The sequence below is a fragment of the Lemur catta genome, chromosome 2, assembly GCF_020740605.2.
Source record: "Lemur catta isolate mLemCat1 chromosome 2, mLemCat1.pri, whole genome shotgun sequence".
Lineage (NCBI taxonomy): Eukaryota > Metazoa > Chordata > Mammalia > Primates > Lemuridae > Lemur > Lemur catta.
In genome coordinates this window covers 76,088,776-76,107,799 of record NC_059129.1, presented here as the reverse complement: position 1 = coordinate 76,107,799, position 19,024 = coordinate 76,088,776, and the positions used below count along the sequence as shown (strand labels likewise).

Here is a 19,024-nt window from a genome sequence, read left to right as displayed (position 1 = left end):
GGATCACTTGAGCCCAGGAGTCTGAGGTTGCTGTGAATTAGGCTGATGCCACGGCACTGTAGCCCAAGTGACGGAGCAAGGCACTGTCTCAAAAAAATAAAAAATACGTGGTAGTAATTGCGGTATGTTCCATCGCTCAGCTATACATAGCATGTATACAGTAAAAATAATATAAGACCAAATATTCAATAATCTGAAAATACAGTAATACTGAGGCAGAAGGATGAAGGAATGAGAAGAGTACATGTTTATGGTAAGTGGAAAGAGTGTGTATGGAAGGAAAGATATTCTCAATATCCATTATTTGATAACAGCTAAAAGCGAAAACCCCAGAATAGTAATAGAAGCATACTATTTAGAAGAACAAATTAGACTACTAGAAAAATTAGCCTAATGAATTAAAAATGGTTGCCCTTTGAATGAAGGTGTGGGTAGAAAGCAGGCACAGTTATTTTTCACAAACCTTAAGGAAAAAACTATTTGACTCCTTAAACTCTGTACATGAATACAGATTTTAAAAACTAAATAACACTTAAATCAAAAAGCCATCTGTATGTAATGCCAGATAGAAAATGATTTACAAAGCAGTACATAAAAGAGAATGGAGACAGCTTTGCTACCTGTGGAGACTGACGCATATTGAATAACCATATACTTCCAAGGATAGCAATTAAGTTCTTTCAATGGATATTTCCTCCGCATGTCATTTTGGAATACATCTGACCCTGTCATCCTTCTGCATTTGGCAGGACTTCCCCTGGCTCTCTGTGTCACTGTAACAGGTGAGTAGCTAAGAAAAAAGTATGTCTGTGGACTTGTTTATAAAGGCATTCAGGGCCCTGGAGCTAGGCTGACAGATGCTCTTCCAGAAGGTTAATGAGATAAAGGTTCCTCCAGCTGGCCCTTAAGCAGAGATTACACCTGAGGGGAAGATAAGCAGATTATTCCAGAAGCAGACACTGCTTCATAAATTAGCACCTTCTTAAAGGTAGACCAAGAAGGTTATCCTCAATCAGCTGGCATCAATATTTAATTATTTTTCATAGTTCTGTCATTTTATTTGTTTATATGTGATTTGAGGTTGTTCTGTGATTGTTGTCAGAATTACCAGTGCACAAAGGCCAGAATGTATTTGGAAAGCAGAAGGGCTATTTTTGTCTTTTGGATTTTTCTCCAAGTTCAGGGAACCAAAGGTAAGTTATTTAAATATTTATTTTTAAATTTCTTATCTATAAAATCTATTTGTAGAAGTGAACATTCGGAATCAAAAGGTCATGACTTTATCTCAGGGGGCTGGTATATGGTAGGCCCTTAATAAATACTGATTGGTTAATTGAATGAATGATTATCAGAAATGGTTTTCACTTGATTTAATATTTACTACATAATCTTAAGTGCAAGGTATGTTAACAAAATTGGAAAGATGGATGCATCCTATTTGCTGTTATAAAATATTCAATACAATTCATATCATTAATATCAACAACATTATTAGGTCCATGAAACAAAAACCATTTATCCACCTAAACTTGACAAATAAAATCTAAAAACAATGCTTTAAGTCATTTGTGATCAGACAAGAAAATGTATTTCTTACATTCTCACAACAAAATCATGAGTTGTTTTCCCTTAGAAAATAGGAAATGTACTTCATCTTCAGGGTTCATGATGACAACCAACTCAGAAACTCGGTTGTTTTTCAAGTTGTATGCATAAAAGAACTAGGCAGTATATGTTCTTATGGTAAATCAACGGAATCTGAAATTAAAGCAAGTCACAAAATAGGTATTTTTAAGAAAAATAATATAGTTTATTTCTTAAAAAAACCTGTTGAATAAAGCTCAACCTTTTTTTAAGTATAAGCCTAATCATTATGACATGCTCAATCTTTTTAAGACATTTAAAATCAATCATGTTCAGTTCTTTAAGGACGAGACAGCTTCACACAATGAATATTTTAATTGAAGTACTGGTTTGAAATGTCCATGGAAAAGTAAAACAAATAGTTATTGCATGTGTAAGTCACAAAATAACTGTGATTCCATCAGTTATTTTATATGTAACTTCTCAGTGGTTGCACTTGGAGGGAGAAAAAAGTTTCTGGAAAGGGTTGTAGTAAAGTTTTCTTCATGTTTTGTTACCTATAGATGATATAGTGGATGAAGCAAAGTTTACTTACTTTTCTTTCAACTGTCACTTACATATAAATGTTTACATTTGTAAAAACATTTAATTAGAAACAAATGATGTGATTTCAGTATATTCTGAGCTCAATCTGATAAAGCATGTCTTTTGTCTGTTTCATAAAGTTGACTAGACAATTCAACTTTGTTTTTTGTATAATTGTTAATTAATTTAAATTTTTTTTTCTATTTTCATATATATGTCAGCCATTAGACACAATGATGAATAGCATACTTATGTATAGCAAGTTAAATGAAATAAGCTCACCAAAAAACTACAACTTGTTATTTCCCTACTTTTGTCAAACAATGTGCTATAATTGCATTTTAAAAATCCTAATATGCTACTTGTTTGGGCCTTTTTATTTCGTAAGAATCTCAGATATGTGAATATATGTTAATCTTCAGTTAATGAGGTCTACATTAGTTAGAGTTTACGTAGCTCAGCCAGACTGGTTTCTCACTTGTGACTAATTAACCATCATAAGTATATTTAGAAAATGAGTATATGTAGAAAATGGTTAAGGGAGAGTTCAGTTCAATACAGCTAGCTGTTAAGCATAACAATTGGGTATTTAGCTAAATTTAGTTTCTTTTAAAAACCTTATAAATCTAAAAAATAAAAGAGATGAAAAAATTTCCAGTAATACTTCCATCCAAACACAACCTACGCTAGCACCTTCAGATATTTTCTCAGTCTTTTTTCTAGTTATACTTATTTTTACATGATTGTAGCTCTGCCACACATACAATTTTATATCAGGCTTTTAGTACTTCTAATACAACATATGAATGTTCTACATTGATATCCAATTTTGGCAAGCATCATTTTATTGGCTGCATAATGTTTCATTCAGTAGATGTATCAAGATTTGCTTTACCTAAATATTCAACAAGAGAGAACTAATTATTTCTAATTATTTTGTTATTGCAAATAACATTGCAATGAAAAGCTTTGTGCATAAGTCTTTCTCTGTATTTAAGACTCAGAATAAAGTCACTAAAGTAAAATTATTGGATTAAAACACCATAAACAGTTTTATGGTATTTGGTTCATATTGTCAAATCGCTTCTCAAAAGTTTTCGTTTGCCCTTAGGTGATTTTTCCCAGTTTGATCCCAGAGAATGCTTTCCATGTCCTTAATACAGTGCTAGATATAGAATATAAAGAGATTCAAAGAAATGCCAGTATTTCAAAAGATTTCCTTTAAGCTTTGCAGATTCCGAATGTAGTTTTTTCATAGACATACAAAGGTGAAGTGGCTTTGATTTCAAAAGATTCATTAAATAAATTTGTTTCAGCACAACAAAAGTAGCTCAAGAGTTTCAAAGAACAATTACTTCACCAAGACACCAAAGCTTCCTTCTTTGGGATTCATAGTGGGAATACCAGTTGCATCTGATTTGCACAGCATGGCTTTATGCTCTTACTTTCCAGTTCACATAAATAATTTTATTTAATTGCTTGTGACATTCAATGTGTAGAAAAAAGAGAAAAGAGAAAATCTACCCTTGGCAAGTCCTAAAATGGAAATAGTGCTTATCTTAGTATGTGCCTTTTGGTTATCCTAAATGAAACCTTTTACTAAGTTATTATTAGTTCTCCAAGGCAAGATAATTATTTTAGTAGCTGTGAAATGTCAGGAAATTTGCATTTGAAGATGTTCCACTTCTTGCTGATCTTTTACTACTGGGGTATGCTCTCATTTCATAAAATTACCCAGGAAGGTATTTTCCTTCACTGAGGCTCCATTAACAGAGAACATGGCTTCATTTGTGTACCTAAGATAGGTGCCCGATGGCAGTCACATTACTGCAGCTCCTATGCTTTGTTTGTCTGGGCTAGTCTCAAAAGAGTGTAATTCAAAAGGTCCAAGGCAGATTATTTTATTCAATTATGTCTGAGAAGATGTCTCTAAAATCGAAGCTGTGTAAATTGAAAATACTTCGTGTCCAAATGAACAAACTGTGCAGCACACCTGAAACCATTTATTAGATTATATACTTTCTTTAAAAATAAAAACCACTACTGCCTGTGGCCGCTTTGTGCTTGTGTCTCTGATCATGCTAAAGGACTATTGTATGTGGGAGCTACTTAGAGAGGGCTGACATGACCTACTGCTTTTTTGGCCATTTCTGTCAATCATGAGAGTACAACCACCTTGAACATCAACTGCATTTGCATGCTAATTACCTCTGGAAATTCAGATCCTATATACTTTTGGCGCCACAATAATTTTCACAGATTTTATGCTATCTTAAAATAATCCATCTGAGGCAACAAAGTTTGTTTTTCATAATAGTTTCTAGGTTTATATTATACTTCAGTATATATGTTGTAACAATCATAAAAAAATGTCCTGACCTCATCACTATGTTGTGAAATACCAGACTCAGGGGTGAGTGAGGTCTCCATCTACATCACCTCTTGCTTGAGGGTAGGAAAGACACTCCTGCAATTGTGGGGAAGGAAATTGTGCCAACTCTAAGAATAACACAGAACAGTTTGTTGAAAGAAAGGAAAGCCTCTTACCAAGATGTGAGTTTTAATCTCCCAAAGTGGACAGTTTTCAGCAACCACTGGGCTTGAGCTCACTGTCTGAGACAATTTCATCAAAGGATAGAATTTCAGCCTCCCAAAACAAAAGCACCAAGCAGATGAAACCATTTTAATAAGGGAGGAGGGTGCACTCTTTGCTCTGGATCCAAGGCCACCCACGTGCCCCAGCTTATCTGAGAATGAGTGTATGAGCTACCTGGCATAGCCCTGGCCATGAGAATTCATGGATGGAAATGCTGCTGTCAAGCGCTGGACTGCAGCATGCACCGCTATAATTATTTATGGAGAATGTTCTCCCCCTCTGCCTCTCTCTTCCGGCCACAGTGAGTGTTAGCCGACTAGGAAAGAGCCATGCAGAACAGTGCCGCTGCTTCTAAGCATACGGTTGTATTCAGTAGATAAATACTTTCCCATTTACAATCAGTCATTCTTGAAGACACAACGTCTTTCTGTGTGCTTCGTAAAGTCATCTGAATTCATTCCGACTTCCTTTTCTTCATTCAGGCATCGCAAGGCTCTTCACCACAGGCAGCATCTATTTTCATAATTGCCCCCAGGAGAAAAGGGAAACCAAACCAAAAGGAATCTGGTGGGGAAAAAAATCAGGACTTTGAAATTAATGAAAAGTTAACTCTGCGGTCCCCAATCCCGGGTCCGCGTTCTGTTGGGGACCGGGTCGCAGGGCTCCACCGCACCAACCCCCTACCCCGTGCGTGGGAACATTGTCTTCCATGTAACTGGTCCCTGGTGCCAAAAAGGTTGGGAATCTCTGCGTAACTCCATATAGAAAATAACACGTGTTGGGCTAATTTGTCTGTCTTAAAGTTCCTGCTGCATTTATAAACAAACAAAAGTTGCATTTAATTAAGCTGAACTAGGAAACACGATGACACTATTATTAATCCATTGTACTCAGATCAGTTCAGAACTGATCAAAACACTTTGCAGACGGTAATTATGTTAATAATCACTTAGCTTAATTTTTTTTTATAAAAGCTCAAGCTAATTTATGCTCATTTGTGGTTGGGTGTCTAAGGCAGGGAGTGCTAAGTAATATTCCTAAAATCATTTGAGGTGGGATGTGAGCTGTATCCATTTTTATCTTACATCTACTTAATCTAATCAGTCTGATATGATGAGTGGAATTAATACGGCTTTTACTGTTAATTCAAAAGCCAACTTTCCTCTGCTAAAACCAGATGATTGCTGGTTCTGAGCCATGTGTAACATCTGTTTTCATGACTGATCTCAGACTAGCTGATCATATCCTTCAGCTCTACCCTGGAAATGGAAGCACCTAACATAGGACTTGTGTTATTCATTAAGAAAGAGGTGCGATGTTTTGAACTCCTCAAAGAACTGGAGTTGTTTATTCATGGTGTCATTCCAAATGCCCACTACTAGAGCCTAAGTTCAGTAGCAAGTGACTTATTCAAGACTGTGCTATGTATCTAAAGGCAGTATCCTGCTAATGGGTTGCTATTAGACACAATGAGAAAGCCTCTTTGAAACCAAAACTACCTCCCACCCAATCAAAACACTGAAATTTCACCTCCAGGTTTGTAGTAGTTTCAGCCTCTGGAGATAACAAATTCTGAAACAACCCTTGTTCATAATTTCTCTGCCTTCCTTCTATTGGATCTGGTGTTATTCTCATCAAAACATCCCAGTCCCCCAGCCTCCCTCAGGTTCTCCAATTCAGCCTGTCCAGGCCTCAGGGTGCTGCATGTTATCCCAGGTGCCCGTAGCCCACTGCTGACCGACAGTCTTCTTAGTACTATAACAGAAACTGTACTCCTGGCTTCTGTCCCATCTGCTTGATTAATCCCACCCTGGGAAAACTTAGCTTTCACTTTTTCTACTCTCATTCCTGAACTGCCAAGTGTTATGAGAGAAATCCAAATAAACAGAGTACTGTCACAAAACAAATCCATGCACTGTCACCTTAGCTGGGCCCTACAAGCTATTCCACAGTCATACTCATCTCTGACTCCCTGACCTAGTCCCCTAGCCAGATTTCCAGACCTTCCCTCTCACCTTGAGCCTACAGCCTCATTTCCCCTCATTCACAGAAGCAAAAGGTTCTAAGGCTGCCATTGAACATCATTCTGCACAGAACAGCTCTGTTGCTTACTATGTGACCTTGGCAAATTGCTCAATCTCAAACATTACTCACTCTTATGATTTCCTTGTCTGTAAAATAAAAATAATAATAGCAGTGTCTGCCTCACAGAGTAAAGCTTTTGGTGAGGCATCTGCTACAAAAATGCTCAATAACTGCTAAGATGGCTATGACAGCTACCATTGTTGCTATTATCACCTCCTCCTACTTACTGAGAAGATTGAAATCATTTGACCTCATTTGACATCTTTTTTTTCCACTTCAAAGTTTTCTCTGAATTTATCTAAACTCTTCTTTTTCTCTTTTTGTTTCAGAGAATAAAATGATTTCATGTCTTTGCTAATGTTATTTCTACCTACCTGTTACTTTTACTCCATTTACAACCAATTCCCAGTAAGACCTTCCCAAAATGAAAAGGCAGCCTATGGATTGGGGGAATATATTTGCAAAGCATGTATCTCATAAGAGAGTAATATCCAAAATATAAAAAGAACTCATACAACTCAGTAGCAAAAAAAAAAAAAAAACAGACCAGTTTGAAAATGGGCAAGGGACTTAAGTAGACATTTTTCCAAAGAAAACATAAAATGGCCAATGGGTATGAAAAGGTGCTCTAATCATCAGGGAAATGCAAATCAAAACCACAATGAACTATCACTTCACACCTGTTATGGTGGCAGTTATCAAAAAGAGAAGAGATGAGTGTTGGGGGGTGGGATGTAAAAAAACAAAAATAAAAAAAAAAGAGATGAGTGTTAGCAAAGGTATAGAGAAAAGGGTACCCCTTGTATACTGTTGGTGGGAATATAAATTGGTACAGCCATTATGGGGAACAGTACAGAGGTTCCTCAAAAAATTAAAAATAGAATTATATATCCTGCAATCCCTGTGCAGTAATTCCTCTGCTGGGGATATACCCAAAGGAAATTAAATCAACACCTCATAGAGATATCTGTGTTTCCATGCTTATTGTAGCATTTTTCACAATAGCCAAGATATGAAAACAACCCAAGTTTCCATCAACTGCTTTTACATTTCATCATTAAGTGTGATGCTTATTTTATCTTTTTTTGCTTGTTTGTTTTGTTCTTGCAAATGCTCTTTACCAAGTAAAGAAAGTTTCTTTCTAATTCTAATTTACTAAGAGTTTTTAATTATAAATATACAGATTTCTTATTTCTTCTATATCTGTTAAGATTGCCAAATTTTTTTCTCCTTTAATTCATTAATGTGATAAATTACCTTAATCAATTTTCAAATATTAAACCAACCTTACATTCCTGAGATAAACTCAGCTTGGTCATACATTGTTTATATATTGCTGGATTCTATGTGCTAATATTTTATTTTTAATTGTTACATTCATGTTTGTAAGTGAGCTTGGACCATAAAATTTTTTCTCATACTTCTTTTGTCAGGTTTTGTTAACAGTTGGTATTAAAATGGAATTATCTTTTTCTTGAATGTCTGGTAGAATCCATTGTTAAGATAGAGAAAGATAGTTGTGAAAAGATATTTGACCTCTTAATTTTTTTTAAAGTTACAATAATTATCCTATCTCTTTAGTTATGATAAGTTGTATATTTCTAGAAATTCATTCATTTCATATGAAATTTCAAATTTATTGACAAAACATTATTCATAATATCTTGTTATCTTTTTTATGTTTATAGAAAGTTTGTGAAAGGCATAATGTCCAATTCTGATATTGGTTAATTTTGTCTTCTTTATTTGATCAATCTCACCTGTTTGTTTGTTTTTGTTATTAATATCTTCAAAGGAAAATTGTTTGGCTTTTCTATTTCTTTCTTTTTCATTTATTTTATGATCTCTTTTATATTTTATTATTCTCTGTTCTTATGTTTGTTATTTTTTCCTTGTATTTTCTTTGGGTTTATTTTGTTTTCTTATGCTAACCTCTTGGTTATATGCATAGGTCATTAATATGTAACTCTTTTCTTTTTCTAAGATAGGTAGTTTAATGATACAATTTTACTTTTAGGAACTGCTGTAGCTTCATTACACAAGTTTTATTATATAGCAATTTTATCATTTAATAAAAATATTTTAATAACATATGATTTCTTCTTTGACTTACAGCTTATTTGGAAGGACTTTTTTTAATTTTCAAATATATGAAGACTTTCCCACTGTTTTTTAAACTGATGTCTAGCTTTCTTCCCTGTTAGTCTGAGAATATAATGTACATAGTATCAGTCCTTTTAAATTTATCCAGATTTGCATTTTAGACCAGCATTTTTCCCTGTGCTTGAAAAGAAGATATATTCTACAGTTGGATGTTTGTTGTTAAGCCAGTCAAATTACTTGTAAAATGTCATTCAATTCCCTTATCAGAGACCTGTGTGCTTAAACTCCGCATTCTGAACCTGTGGAAATGGTATCAAAAAAGCACACACAATGGGTTAATAACTGGGAAGCAAAGCAATGAAAAAAATTAGTGGAATTTAAGTTAATATAAAGAGATGATTGTGAGTGACTTAATGGGGCTGGACCTACACATATGTAAACCTGATCTTGAAGTGTCTTGGGAGTTCTGAGTAAAGAGAATTGCATGTACATAGCATTGTTTGTTGCATATATTGCCACAAAAGAATGATATTCTGCTCAAGGAGAGCAGAATTGGAACAGATTAAACAGAAACAGCTGTTCATCTCTGCTTGTTAACTTTCTGATGCATAAAACCTATCACAGTTCCTGCAGAAAAGTAAAGTGAACTTCATATTGAGTACCTGGGGCACTGAGGTTATAGCAAGATAGCTCTGGCACTCCCCGACTCAATTCCTGAATTTGGGCAAATAATTAATTTCCATATGCTCTGGTTTTTAACCTGAAAACGAGAAAGTAATAATTCCAACACCATAATTTTTGATTAGTGCTTGCCTATTATGTAGTTTTGTTTTGTTTCAAAAATTAAATGAGAAAATAGATGTTAAGCATTTTGCAGGTTTGGCACATCATTAGCTGTTTTTATGATCTAGTGCCACTCTTGAGATTCAGGGCTAGGCCTGGTGGGAATAGGATTGCCTGATTTAGCAAATAAAAATATAGGATGATTTGAGGAGTACTAAAAAGTCCAGTAGTTGGGGAAAGCACTGGTTTCTTTTTGTCAGCTCCTGAAAATGAGGCAGCCACGTGCAAACCTTTAGCTAGGCTGGCTAACAACTTTACCATAATCGCTCTCACCTCAGTTTCACATCGTGTTTCCTTCATCTTGACCTCAGCTTTAACCCAACTCCATTCGCCATTTTTTTAAAGCAACACCACATTTTACAAATATCCTACCCTGCTAGCTTTCAAGACTGGCTTATGTATGTGTGAGGATAATGGATTTTGCTGATTTTGCTTGTGTATTCACATGATCCTTAACATTTTAAGTTTTTTGCTAAAATTCCCCAGTAAATTTAGCCTTCCATGAAGAAGCAGTGTGTTGATCCTGTGGTTTCTCACAATCCCCGGCACAACACTGCATGCCTGGAGGGCACCTGTACCCCTGTTTGAGAGGCAAAGGCGTTCCCCATTGCTATAGGTTTGGTTCTGGACTTGAAGCAGGAGCAGCACCTTTGGAGCTGGCAGCTGGGTGTGAGAGAACCTCAGCCAGGGGGCTGCACTATCAAGTGATTTCGTGCCTTAGATGAAGGAAGTATGTACTACTCTTTCTCACCACCCCATAACAAGGACCTTGGATGTGTTTCTCTCCTTTCCCAGAACACAGAGAGGCCAGCCAGCTTTGAGAACACTCCTCCCCTTCTCTCTGTGCCCTACTCTTGCTCCCTGCAGAGGTGGGCATGCAGTTCCGGGTATAGTTGAGGACACAGCCCTGCTAGACTCCAGCCTCTTTACTCCCTGTCATTTCCCAAACCTGAAGAACTAGCAACTCCACCTGCTCAGAGGATCATCTTTGAACATAAAAGAGGCAATCTCCTTTCTTTTTTCTACCTCTCCCTTCAACTTCAGCTCTGTTCCTTCCCACTCACCAAGCTACCTATGCCCTCAACAAAGAGTGCTATTTTGTACCTCAGCATCTCACCTATAGATTTGGTTCTTCCTTTTCTTTCTTTTTTTTTTTTAGTGCAATGAGGTAGGGCTCAATGACATATATATGTATGGAATAGAAAGTAGGCATTAACAACCTCTCATTTCTTATAATGGTTTGCCAAGTTCCTAACCCATTTTCTTCTGACATAGCAACTGTAATGTCTAACCAGATTTTTGCAATGAAGAGAAAGATAATGCAACCACTCTAATTATTTGAGAGAAGGGACCACTGATTCCATTCTCAGTAGGGAGTACTGTTGCTGAACAAATGCCAGTTTGGAAGGTAAAGAAGGCAGCGATGGCATCTGATTTTCAAAAGCTTGAGAGAGGGAAAAGATGTAGCATGTACCCCACCATTGATAATCAGTCTGCATACTGACTATTTTAAAAGCTTAGTTACTTCATGATCCATTAAAGCAAATAACTGCAAGTTTCCTTACTTTCTGTGATCCTCTTCTGCATCATTTATTCCAACAAGTTTTGCCTCTAGGCCAAAGCCTGGGGTTGGCATTGTATCTGTTTATTGGGAACTGCATGTAGGAATACAGGTGGGAAAGTAAGATGCAGAAGCTTCTGTGATCTCCACTTTGTTATCTAGAAAACATCAAGCTTAAAATCTATGCACTCTTCTAGAATAGACTGAACAAAGTATTCAGTAAATCTGCATAATTTGCTGGTACATACTCAGTATGTTAAGCACGATGTGTATTTAATTGCCTTTGCTCTTTGGAAAAAATTTCTCAGGTGTGTAATTGAGAATCTACTAATGTAGGGGGAGGACCAGGATATAATGAGTCACAAACAAGAGGAACATTTGCAGAAAGGCCATAGCTCCTCACTTTTTTTTAGTAAAGTTAGAAAAGTTTGTGCAAAATTAAGTTATTATTTTTGAAAACTTCCAGTCATTAATTTGGTCCTGAAATGTTATCCACTTTCTCTCTATGGAGTTCTGTTCTTCAAATGGAGATTTCATTTTGTAGGAATTCCAGTAAATTTTGTCTCTGCTCCCATTAATTCATTCATTAAGACATCAAGGCTTTTTCCCCTAGGATGACATAATGGCTTCACTAAGTGCCAATGGCTGTTGCTTCATAGCAATGCTGCCGAGAAGCCCTGTTCTCCTATTCCTGTTGTCTATAATTGTCACTATATGTATACAGTAAGCCTATCTTGTAAGCCTGTAGGGTTGGATGGCTAGAAGAGAGAGTTTGGTGAGGAGTGGTCCAAACAGATTGGCAATTATCTACTTGAATATAAACCAAAAAAGAGACTGGTTCATGGGCAAAGCTCAAAGCTGAGCCTGAAACGGAAATTTTGTAAGCAATTTATGATTGGAGGCCAACTTTGGTACCCAAAGGAAAACAATAAACTCTTGGCCAGACACAGTGGCTCACACCTGTAATCCCAGCACTTTGGGAGACTGAGGCAGGAGGATCCAGGAGTTCATGACCAGCCTGAGCAACATAGTGAGACCTCTGCTGAAAGAAAGAAAGAGAGAGAGAGAGAGAGAGAGAGAGAAAGAAAGAGAGAAAGAAAGAGAGAAAGAAAGAAAGAAAGAAAGAAAGAAAGAAAGAAAGAAAGAAAGAAAGAAAGAAAGAAAGAAAGAAAGAAAGAAAGAAAGAAAGAAAGAAAGAAAGAAAGAAAGAAAGGACAAGACAGGTAGGAAATAAAGTAGAAGAAATTCCCCATGAGGAAAAAGAACAAGAAGGAAAACAGGAAACAAAAGAGAACAGAAAAAAATGGAGGGAAGAAGTCTGTTACATAAATTAAAATACACACACACACATTTTAACAATGAATGAATAAATTCTTCTCTGACGTGACAGGGAGATGATACGGCCTATAATGGCTTCAAGGGTGCCCGTCAACACTGGGGCCTCATGGCCACCAGCCTCCAGCCCAGAGTGGGAAAGGTGCTTTGACTAAAGAGCTGACATGCACATTAGCTAACAGACGTGCTTCACCAATCCAAATCTAAATTTTAAACAATAAATGAAGGATCAAAAGCACAGTATTTCAGAACTGCAACTCCCATCCTTGGCCAGATTTGACTGTTTCTTAGGATGAAGTAATGTTTGAACTCAGTGTGTGAATCCAGTGGTTGTTCTTTTAATTTTCCTTTCTATATATTTGGAAATTTTCAAACTTATCATAGTTAACACTAGGTTGCAGAATCTGGGTCAGCTCCAGAATAGAGTGGATAAATAAAGAAACAAAACAAAACTAAATAAAACCACCCTCCTCAACTTTAACCTTCAGTGTTGGCCATTGTCCTTAGCCTTCTGGAAGTTTCCCTACCCATGACTCTGTTATCCTCCTTCCTGCCCACCTAAATAGTTTCCAGGCCTTTCATGAGAACTTCCCAGCTCAAGGGGAGCCCATACTGCCATGATAAATCTCAGCCCTTCCTCAAATGGTGTATTTTGCTACAAAATCATCACTCTCACCACCACCTCCATCAACGAATGTTAATGCCCAAATTCACAGAGGTGATCATTGGAGTTATAGTTTATGGTCCATTTCAGTATCTTATGTGTTAGATAGCGACGCCTTCTGGTGGAAAGTCACATTAGCATATTAATACACCAGGCTCTATGAGCACATCAAATATATTGAAATAAAAAAAGAATGAAAGAAAAAGGGAGAGAGAGAGAGAATGAAGAGGGTGTGTTAGTAGCTGTGCATGCATTATCCAGGGATTCTCATTTATGTAGAACCTTGCTTTTTTCTGGAAAAGGAGAGAAAAATCTTTTTAAAAGTTTTGCTATAAGTATAAAGGGAAAAATGGGTCAATAGCTGGAGGGGATGTAGTATCAAGAGAGGGTTTTTCAATAGAAGGAAAAGGAATAGCATGTTTGTGTGTTTCTATGCTTCTAGGAATAATCTAGTAGAAAGGGAGAAAATAATGACATAGGGAGATGAGAGAGAGTTTCTGGAAGAATGTCTTTGAGGGGTAAGAAAGGATGGGATGCAGGGCCTAAGTAAGGGAGCTGGTCTTAGGTAGGAGCTGAGACCAAGGATCACATAGACACAGAAAGCAGAGTACAAGAGCAGAGATGGTGCCAGTGAGCAGATGCAGCACTGGAAGTTTGTGAAGTTCTCTTTTGGCTTCTCTTGCTATCAGTAAAATGTGACGCAAAGTCGTCAACTGAGAGTGAGAATCGGAAGGAAGGTATAGGAAATCCGAGGGAACTTGTGTCTAGTTCTCCAGGAGAGTGGGAAACCGAATGGACCAGGGAAATGTAGTATGATTTTATTTAAGGATTATAAATTTAAAGTGAGTCCTGATGCTTGTTTTCCTCCTGCCGTGCTGAGCTCCAAGGACTCAGATAAGGAGTAGGCAGAGGGTTGGAGTTAACCATAAGTGTGGTTTTACTGATCAGGTTCAATAATCGAGAAGCAAGGTCATGGAAGCCTTAAAGAGCCAGGCAATACTGATATTCTTCCTCATTGATACCCACATTCTTAATTGGTTCTCTTGATTATTTATTTATGGGTAAATTGAAAGGGCCTAGGAATACAGATTTTACTAAAGCATACTTTGTACATAAACCATCTCTTTTCTGTTGTTTTGGTCTTCACTCACAGAAGAATTTTTGTCTTTTCACTTAGTATATTATCTTCAATAAGAAGACTGTGTCCTAAGCCTCTGATATTAGACACCAGACAAGGGACAGAAACTGAAAAGGGAAGTTGTGACAATGTAGGTGGACAGGACATATGAAGCTATTTTTCATAGTCTAATGGTTTTTAAAACAAATCTAACTCATACATATATTGTAAAAAAAAATATTTCCCCAGGCCATTTTTCATTGTCACTTAATTAATATGTATTGCATATCTGTCACATACAAAACAGTGTACTAGGTGAACTTGGGAGGGGAGGACAGGATTGTAATACAAATCCTCAAGGTGTCTGCAGTTTAAAGGAAGAAACTTATATATTTACAACAAATTATTGTTCAAGGCAGGACAAAGCAAGCACTACAACACAAGTTCCATCACATTTGTTCATCAAGTTTACAGTTATGTACCATAGTGGACCCGGCACATAGTAGTCACTCAATGAATACTGGTGAATCAATGAATGCCACAGAGATATGAGCCATGCTGCAGGAACAAGAGGGAGCAAGGAGGGAATTCTGAATGTGAGACCTGAGAAAGCTCAGAAGAGAAGGTAGCATCTCAGCTGGCCCTTATAAAAAGGTAGGAATACTGCAAACAGAGAAGGAAGAGAAGGGCCCTCAGGTATGAAAGGGCAGACAAACTGAGTTGAATATTGCAGTGTGGAAGCACAGGAAGGCTTCAGGGCACAGGCATAGTCTTGTCTGAGGACTGAGGAGCAATATAGTGAAAGGTCATGTTAGGATGGAAGACGGAAGAGAGATACCAGGAAGTGGAATGCCTAGATTATCTGATAAAAGAGTTTTTCTTTCAGGATGATTAAAATTTTAATAATAATATCTTACATGTGAGTGCTTACTATTTGTAAGGCTCTGACCGCTTTTTTAATTTGTTTAGTTGACACTATGTAATAATTGTACATATTCATGATGTACATAGTGAAGTTTTGATACATATGTAGTACTCAGATCAGGTAAATTAGCATATCCATCATCTCAAACATTTATCATTTCTTTGTGTTGGGAATATTCATCCTTCTTCCAACAATTTGAAACTATCTATTATTGCTAACTATGGTCATCCTACAGTGGAGAAGTTCTTATTGCATGACTGTGTTGGACATTTTTTAAAAAATATTTTTGTTTGTAATTTTTATAGCTACATAATCATTGTCTGTATTTATGGAGTATGTGTGATATTTTGATATAAGCATACAATGTGTAATGACCAAATCTGGGTAATTAAAATATCCATCACCTCAAACACTTATCATTTCTTTGTGTTGGGAACATTCCAAATCTATTCTTCTAGCTATTTTAAAATATACAATATACGTTGTTCCCAGAGCCAGGGCAGAGTGAATACTCTTCCCAAGGCAAGTTATTCAGATCATTCTACAGAGCATAACATGAAACATAAGAACAGGACCAACCCCAAAGGACTGAAGATTGTGGGGTGACAAGGTGGAGAAAGGACCAGCACAATAGTGGGACTCCCCACATTGCAGCAGGCCCTGTGAGAAGAATGCAGACAGGCAGGGCATCCGGGGGCACAGTGTCCCTCAGCATGGCCCATGCTACACCAGATAGGCCTAGAATTACCCAATGACGCAGCTGCTTCTTCCATTCTAAATAGCAATTAAAATATAATTACAAAAGCTTACTTTTTACTATGACAACCCTATTGTAAACTAAAACTGTTTGAAAGGGTTATTAAAATTAATGTTCCTACACAAAAATTCACATTTTACTAACTGCAGTGGGCACTAACGGCTATGTGTGTGACTTCTACCCACCTCTTGCACTTTGCCCCAATGTTGAATGGGCACTTTTCACTTTGCCACACAGCCAGTATGACTCAGGAAAAACTGACTCCAACTCCACAGTCACGATGAGCCACTTGAGGTAATCCCAGTCCCCTGCGCTGTGACTACCCCTATCAAGCCAATAGCACTGGGGTATCCCTTGGCAGCTGGTCTTAGGTCAGGCACATGGCCTAAGTCAGCCAGATCTAAGAGAAAGGCTGCTTTTCAACATGAACGAGAGTAAGTGTGTTGCTCCAGTTGCTGCTGGCCTCCATAAGGGGAATTTAATGGAAGCCCACCCAACAGTGAGGTCCCCAAGTGAGGAGGCAGAGCCCAGGGAATGGGAGAAAGACAGAGCCAGAGCTCCATTTTCACCAGGCATTCCCTACCTCTGGCTTTCCTTTGGAAGCAATAACTTCCTTACTGTGTAAACCAGATTGAGATGGACAATCTTGGTTCTTCAGCTGGAAGCATCCTTACAGATCTATAAAGCAGAGGTTCCCAAACCTGTCTGCCTATTGGAATTACCTGAGGATCTTCAAATATTGCTGGGTGGCTGTGTTCTAACCCAAAGATTATGAGTTATTGATCTAGTGTGTCTTTGGGTGAGCCAATTAATCTTTAAATTCCCTTCCTTCCTGGAGATTCTTTCCCAAGAATTTACCACTACCCAAGACTGATAGAGCACTCTGAGACGCCTCAAGGTGGCAGAGAATATGTGTTCCCACCAGTACTCTCTCCACTCCTATAACGTAGAGAGACTTTTGCACTATTTGACAAGATTTGAATTGCTCTCCAGCTACCCTGCTTGGATTTCTGCTTGATTTCCCTTGTCTGTACCAAGAAGATCTGGGTTTCAGAGCCTTCCTTAGTAAAATGGGAATATAAATCTCTGTAAACCACATTTGGAATCTCAGGGGGCCATACATAGTAAGTGGTCCCAACTGTTCTTCAATAACTCCTTTCTTAAATGGTAGAATGGATAAAAGGAAAGAGATGGAGTAGAAGAGGAGGAATTAAGGTCTGACTCTACTGTTAACATGTTTTGCCACCTCTAAGCCTCAGTGTACTACTACATGGTAAACTGAGAAAAATAATATCTGTTTCATCTGTACAGTAAAGCTTTTGTGAGAATGATATGAAATAATACATGTAAAAAATTCAAAATAAGAAGGTGCTCAATGAATGTAAGTTATTATTATAAGAGGTCCAGAGAGTTATAAATGAAGTCTAGACCTAACCCTAATAGACCAGGCATGCCAGCAGGATAAAATGGCTTAGGGAGTTATATTCTCTGCCAGCCTCTTCTCTGGGTCCTCCTCTTCATTCTTCCTCCTACCTCCTCCTACCCCTAAAACAGTAAGCTTGCTGTATAAATGCAACTCTAAGACACATCCTTGCCCAACTCACTTTTAGCCAGATTACCATCCTCTGAGCTCTGCCGGTACAGAAATCCTAGAGCTGCCACTAATAGCAGGAAAGTTATTTTGTTGCATTTTTCCCCGTAGGTTTTTAGAAGCGCTCCACTTCCTCATCAAGAGTACACCTCTGGGCACCGCAACGCTATATCATTCCCCACTTGAAGTGTATTATGAATATGTCTACCAAAAGAGGCATCTCTCGGGAAGCTTGAGTGCTAAGTGGGGAGTGATTTTTAGAGACGTGTGTGGGAAATGGTTTCAATATTTGGCAGTTCCTAAAGGCAAGATGATTTGAGACGTTGGCTTTTTAAAAATACTCTTGATCACCTCATTATACTATTCTCTTATTTCTGAATATGCTTTGTCATTTGTGATATCACATCTGGCAGTTGCACCAAGGTATAAATTTCATAAACCTTAGAATATTAATTTTAGTTTATCTCATTCAGTTATCCATGTATGTCACATATATCACATAAATGTATATATTCACTAGGATATCAATCTTTCTTTTACAGATTTCTCCATTAGAATAAACCATTCTGAAACTAAAGACATAGACAATGCCCCAAGAATCGAAACAACTGAAAGTACTGAAAACACGTACAAAGTGTCAACCATGAGACGAATATACGATTTGACAAAGCATCGAACAAAAAGATCAGCATTTTTCCCAACGGGGGTTAAAGTCTGTCCACAGGAATCCATGAAAGAGATTTTAGCCAGTCTTCAAGCTTATTATAGATTGAGAGGTAAGGAGAGAGATGAAGCCGTTTAGCCCTTTGTTATTTTCATCCCTTCCTTTTCATTCATCTGTAGGTTGTCTTCAGCTCCAAAATTCCAGGGTCTCTCATTTAGCCACAAGAGTTATAAAAATCACCTTACTGTATCTGATAGTAATGAATAAGAAACTTTCAAAACTATGGTAGCTATCAGCTCTTATGGTTTAAAATAACGTCTTGTGCAACATAGAACCATTAGGTCATTTACAAGTCACCAGAAAGCCTTGGCATCCAGATTTTACCTCTTCATGTTTATTTTTGCCAAAGCTCAATAATGAATTTTAATATCCTTCTTATGAGGAAGAAGCACAGTATGATTGCAATGTCAGGAATCTGAGCAAGTTGATTTATGACTTAAGATTTCATTTTTCAAAAGCAACGTTACACTCCAGATCCTCTCTCCCGTCTTGATAAGTTCAAGTTGTTTGTTGCTGACCCAGCAAAAACTTCTGAAGTTTGGAAACCTGGAGGC

General features: G+C 37.3%; 1 protein-coding gene across 2 annotated transcripts in view; it reads left to right on the top strand.

Moving 5' to 3' along the window:
• The first annotated feature begins 1,126 nt into the window (after positions 1 to 1,126).
• The window catches only part of IMPG1 (interphotoreceptor matrix proteoglycan 1), a 125,948-nt gene continuing 108,050 nt past the window's right edge, over positions 1,127 to 19,024 (top strand). The window contains exons 1-2 of one of the 2 annotated variants that reach the window (XM_045542264.1): positions 1,127 to 1,193; positions 18,289 to 18,522. In XM_045542264.1, coding sequence (XP_045398220.1) covers positions 1,127 to 1,193; positions 18,289 to 18,522 — 301 coding nt within the window. The remainder of the gene's footprint in view (positions 1,194 to 18,288; positions 18,523 to 19,024) is intronic. The other variant, XM_045542265.1, reaches the window with a different exon arrangement.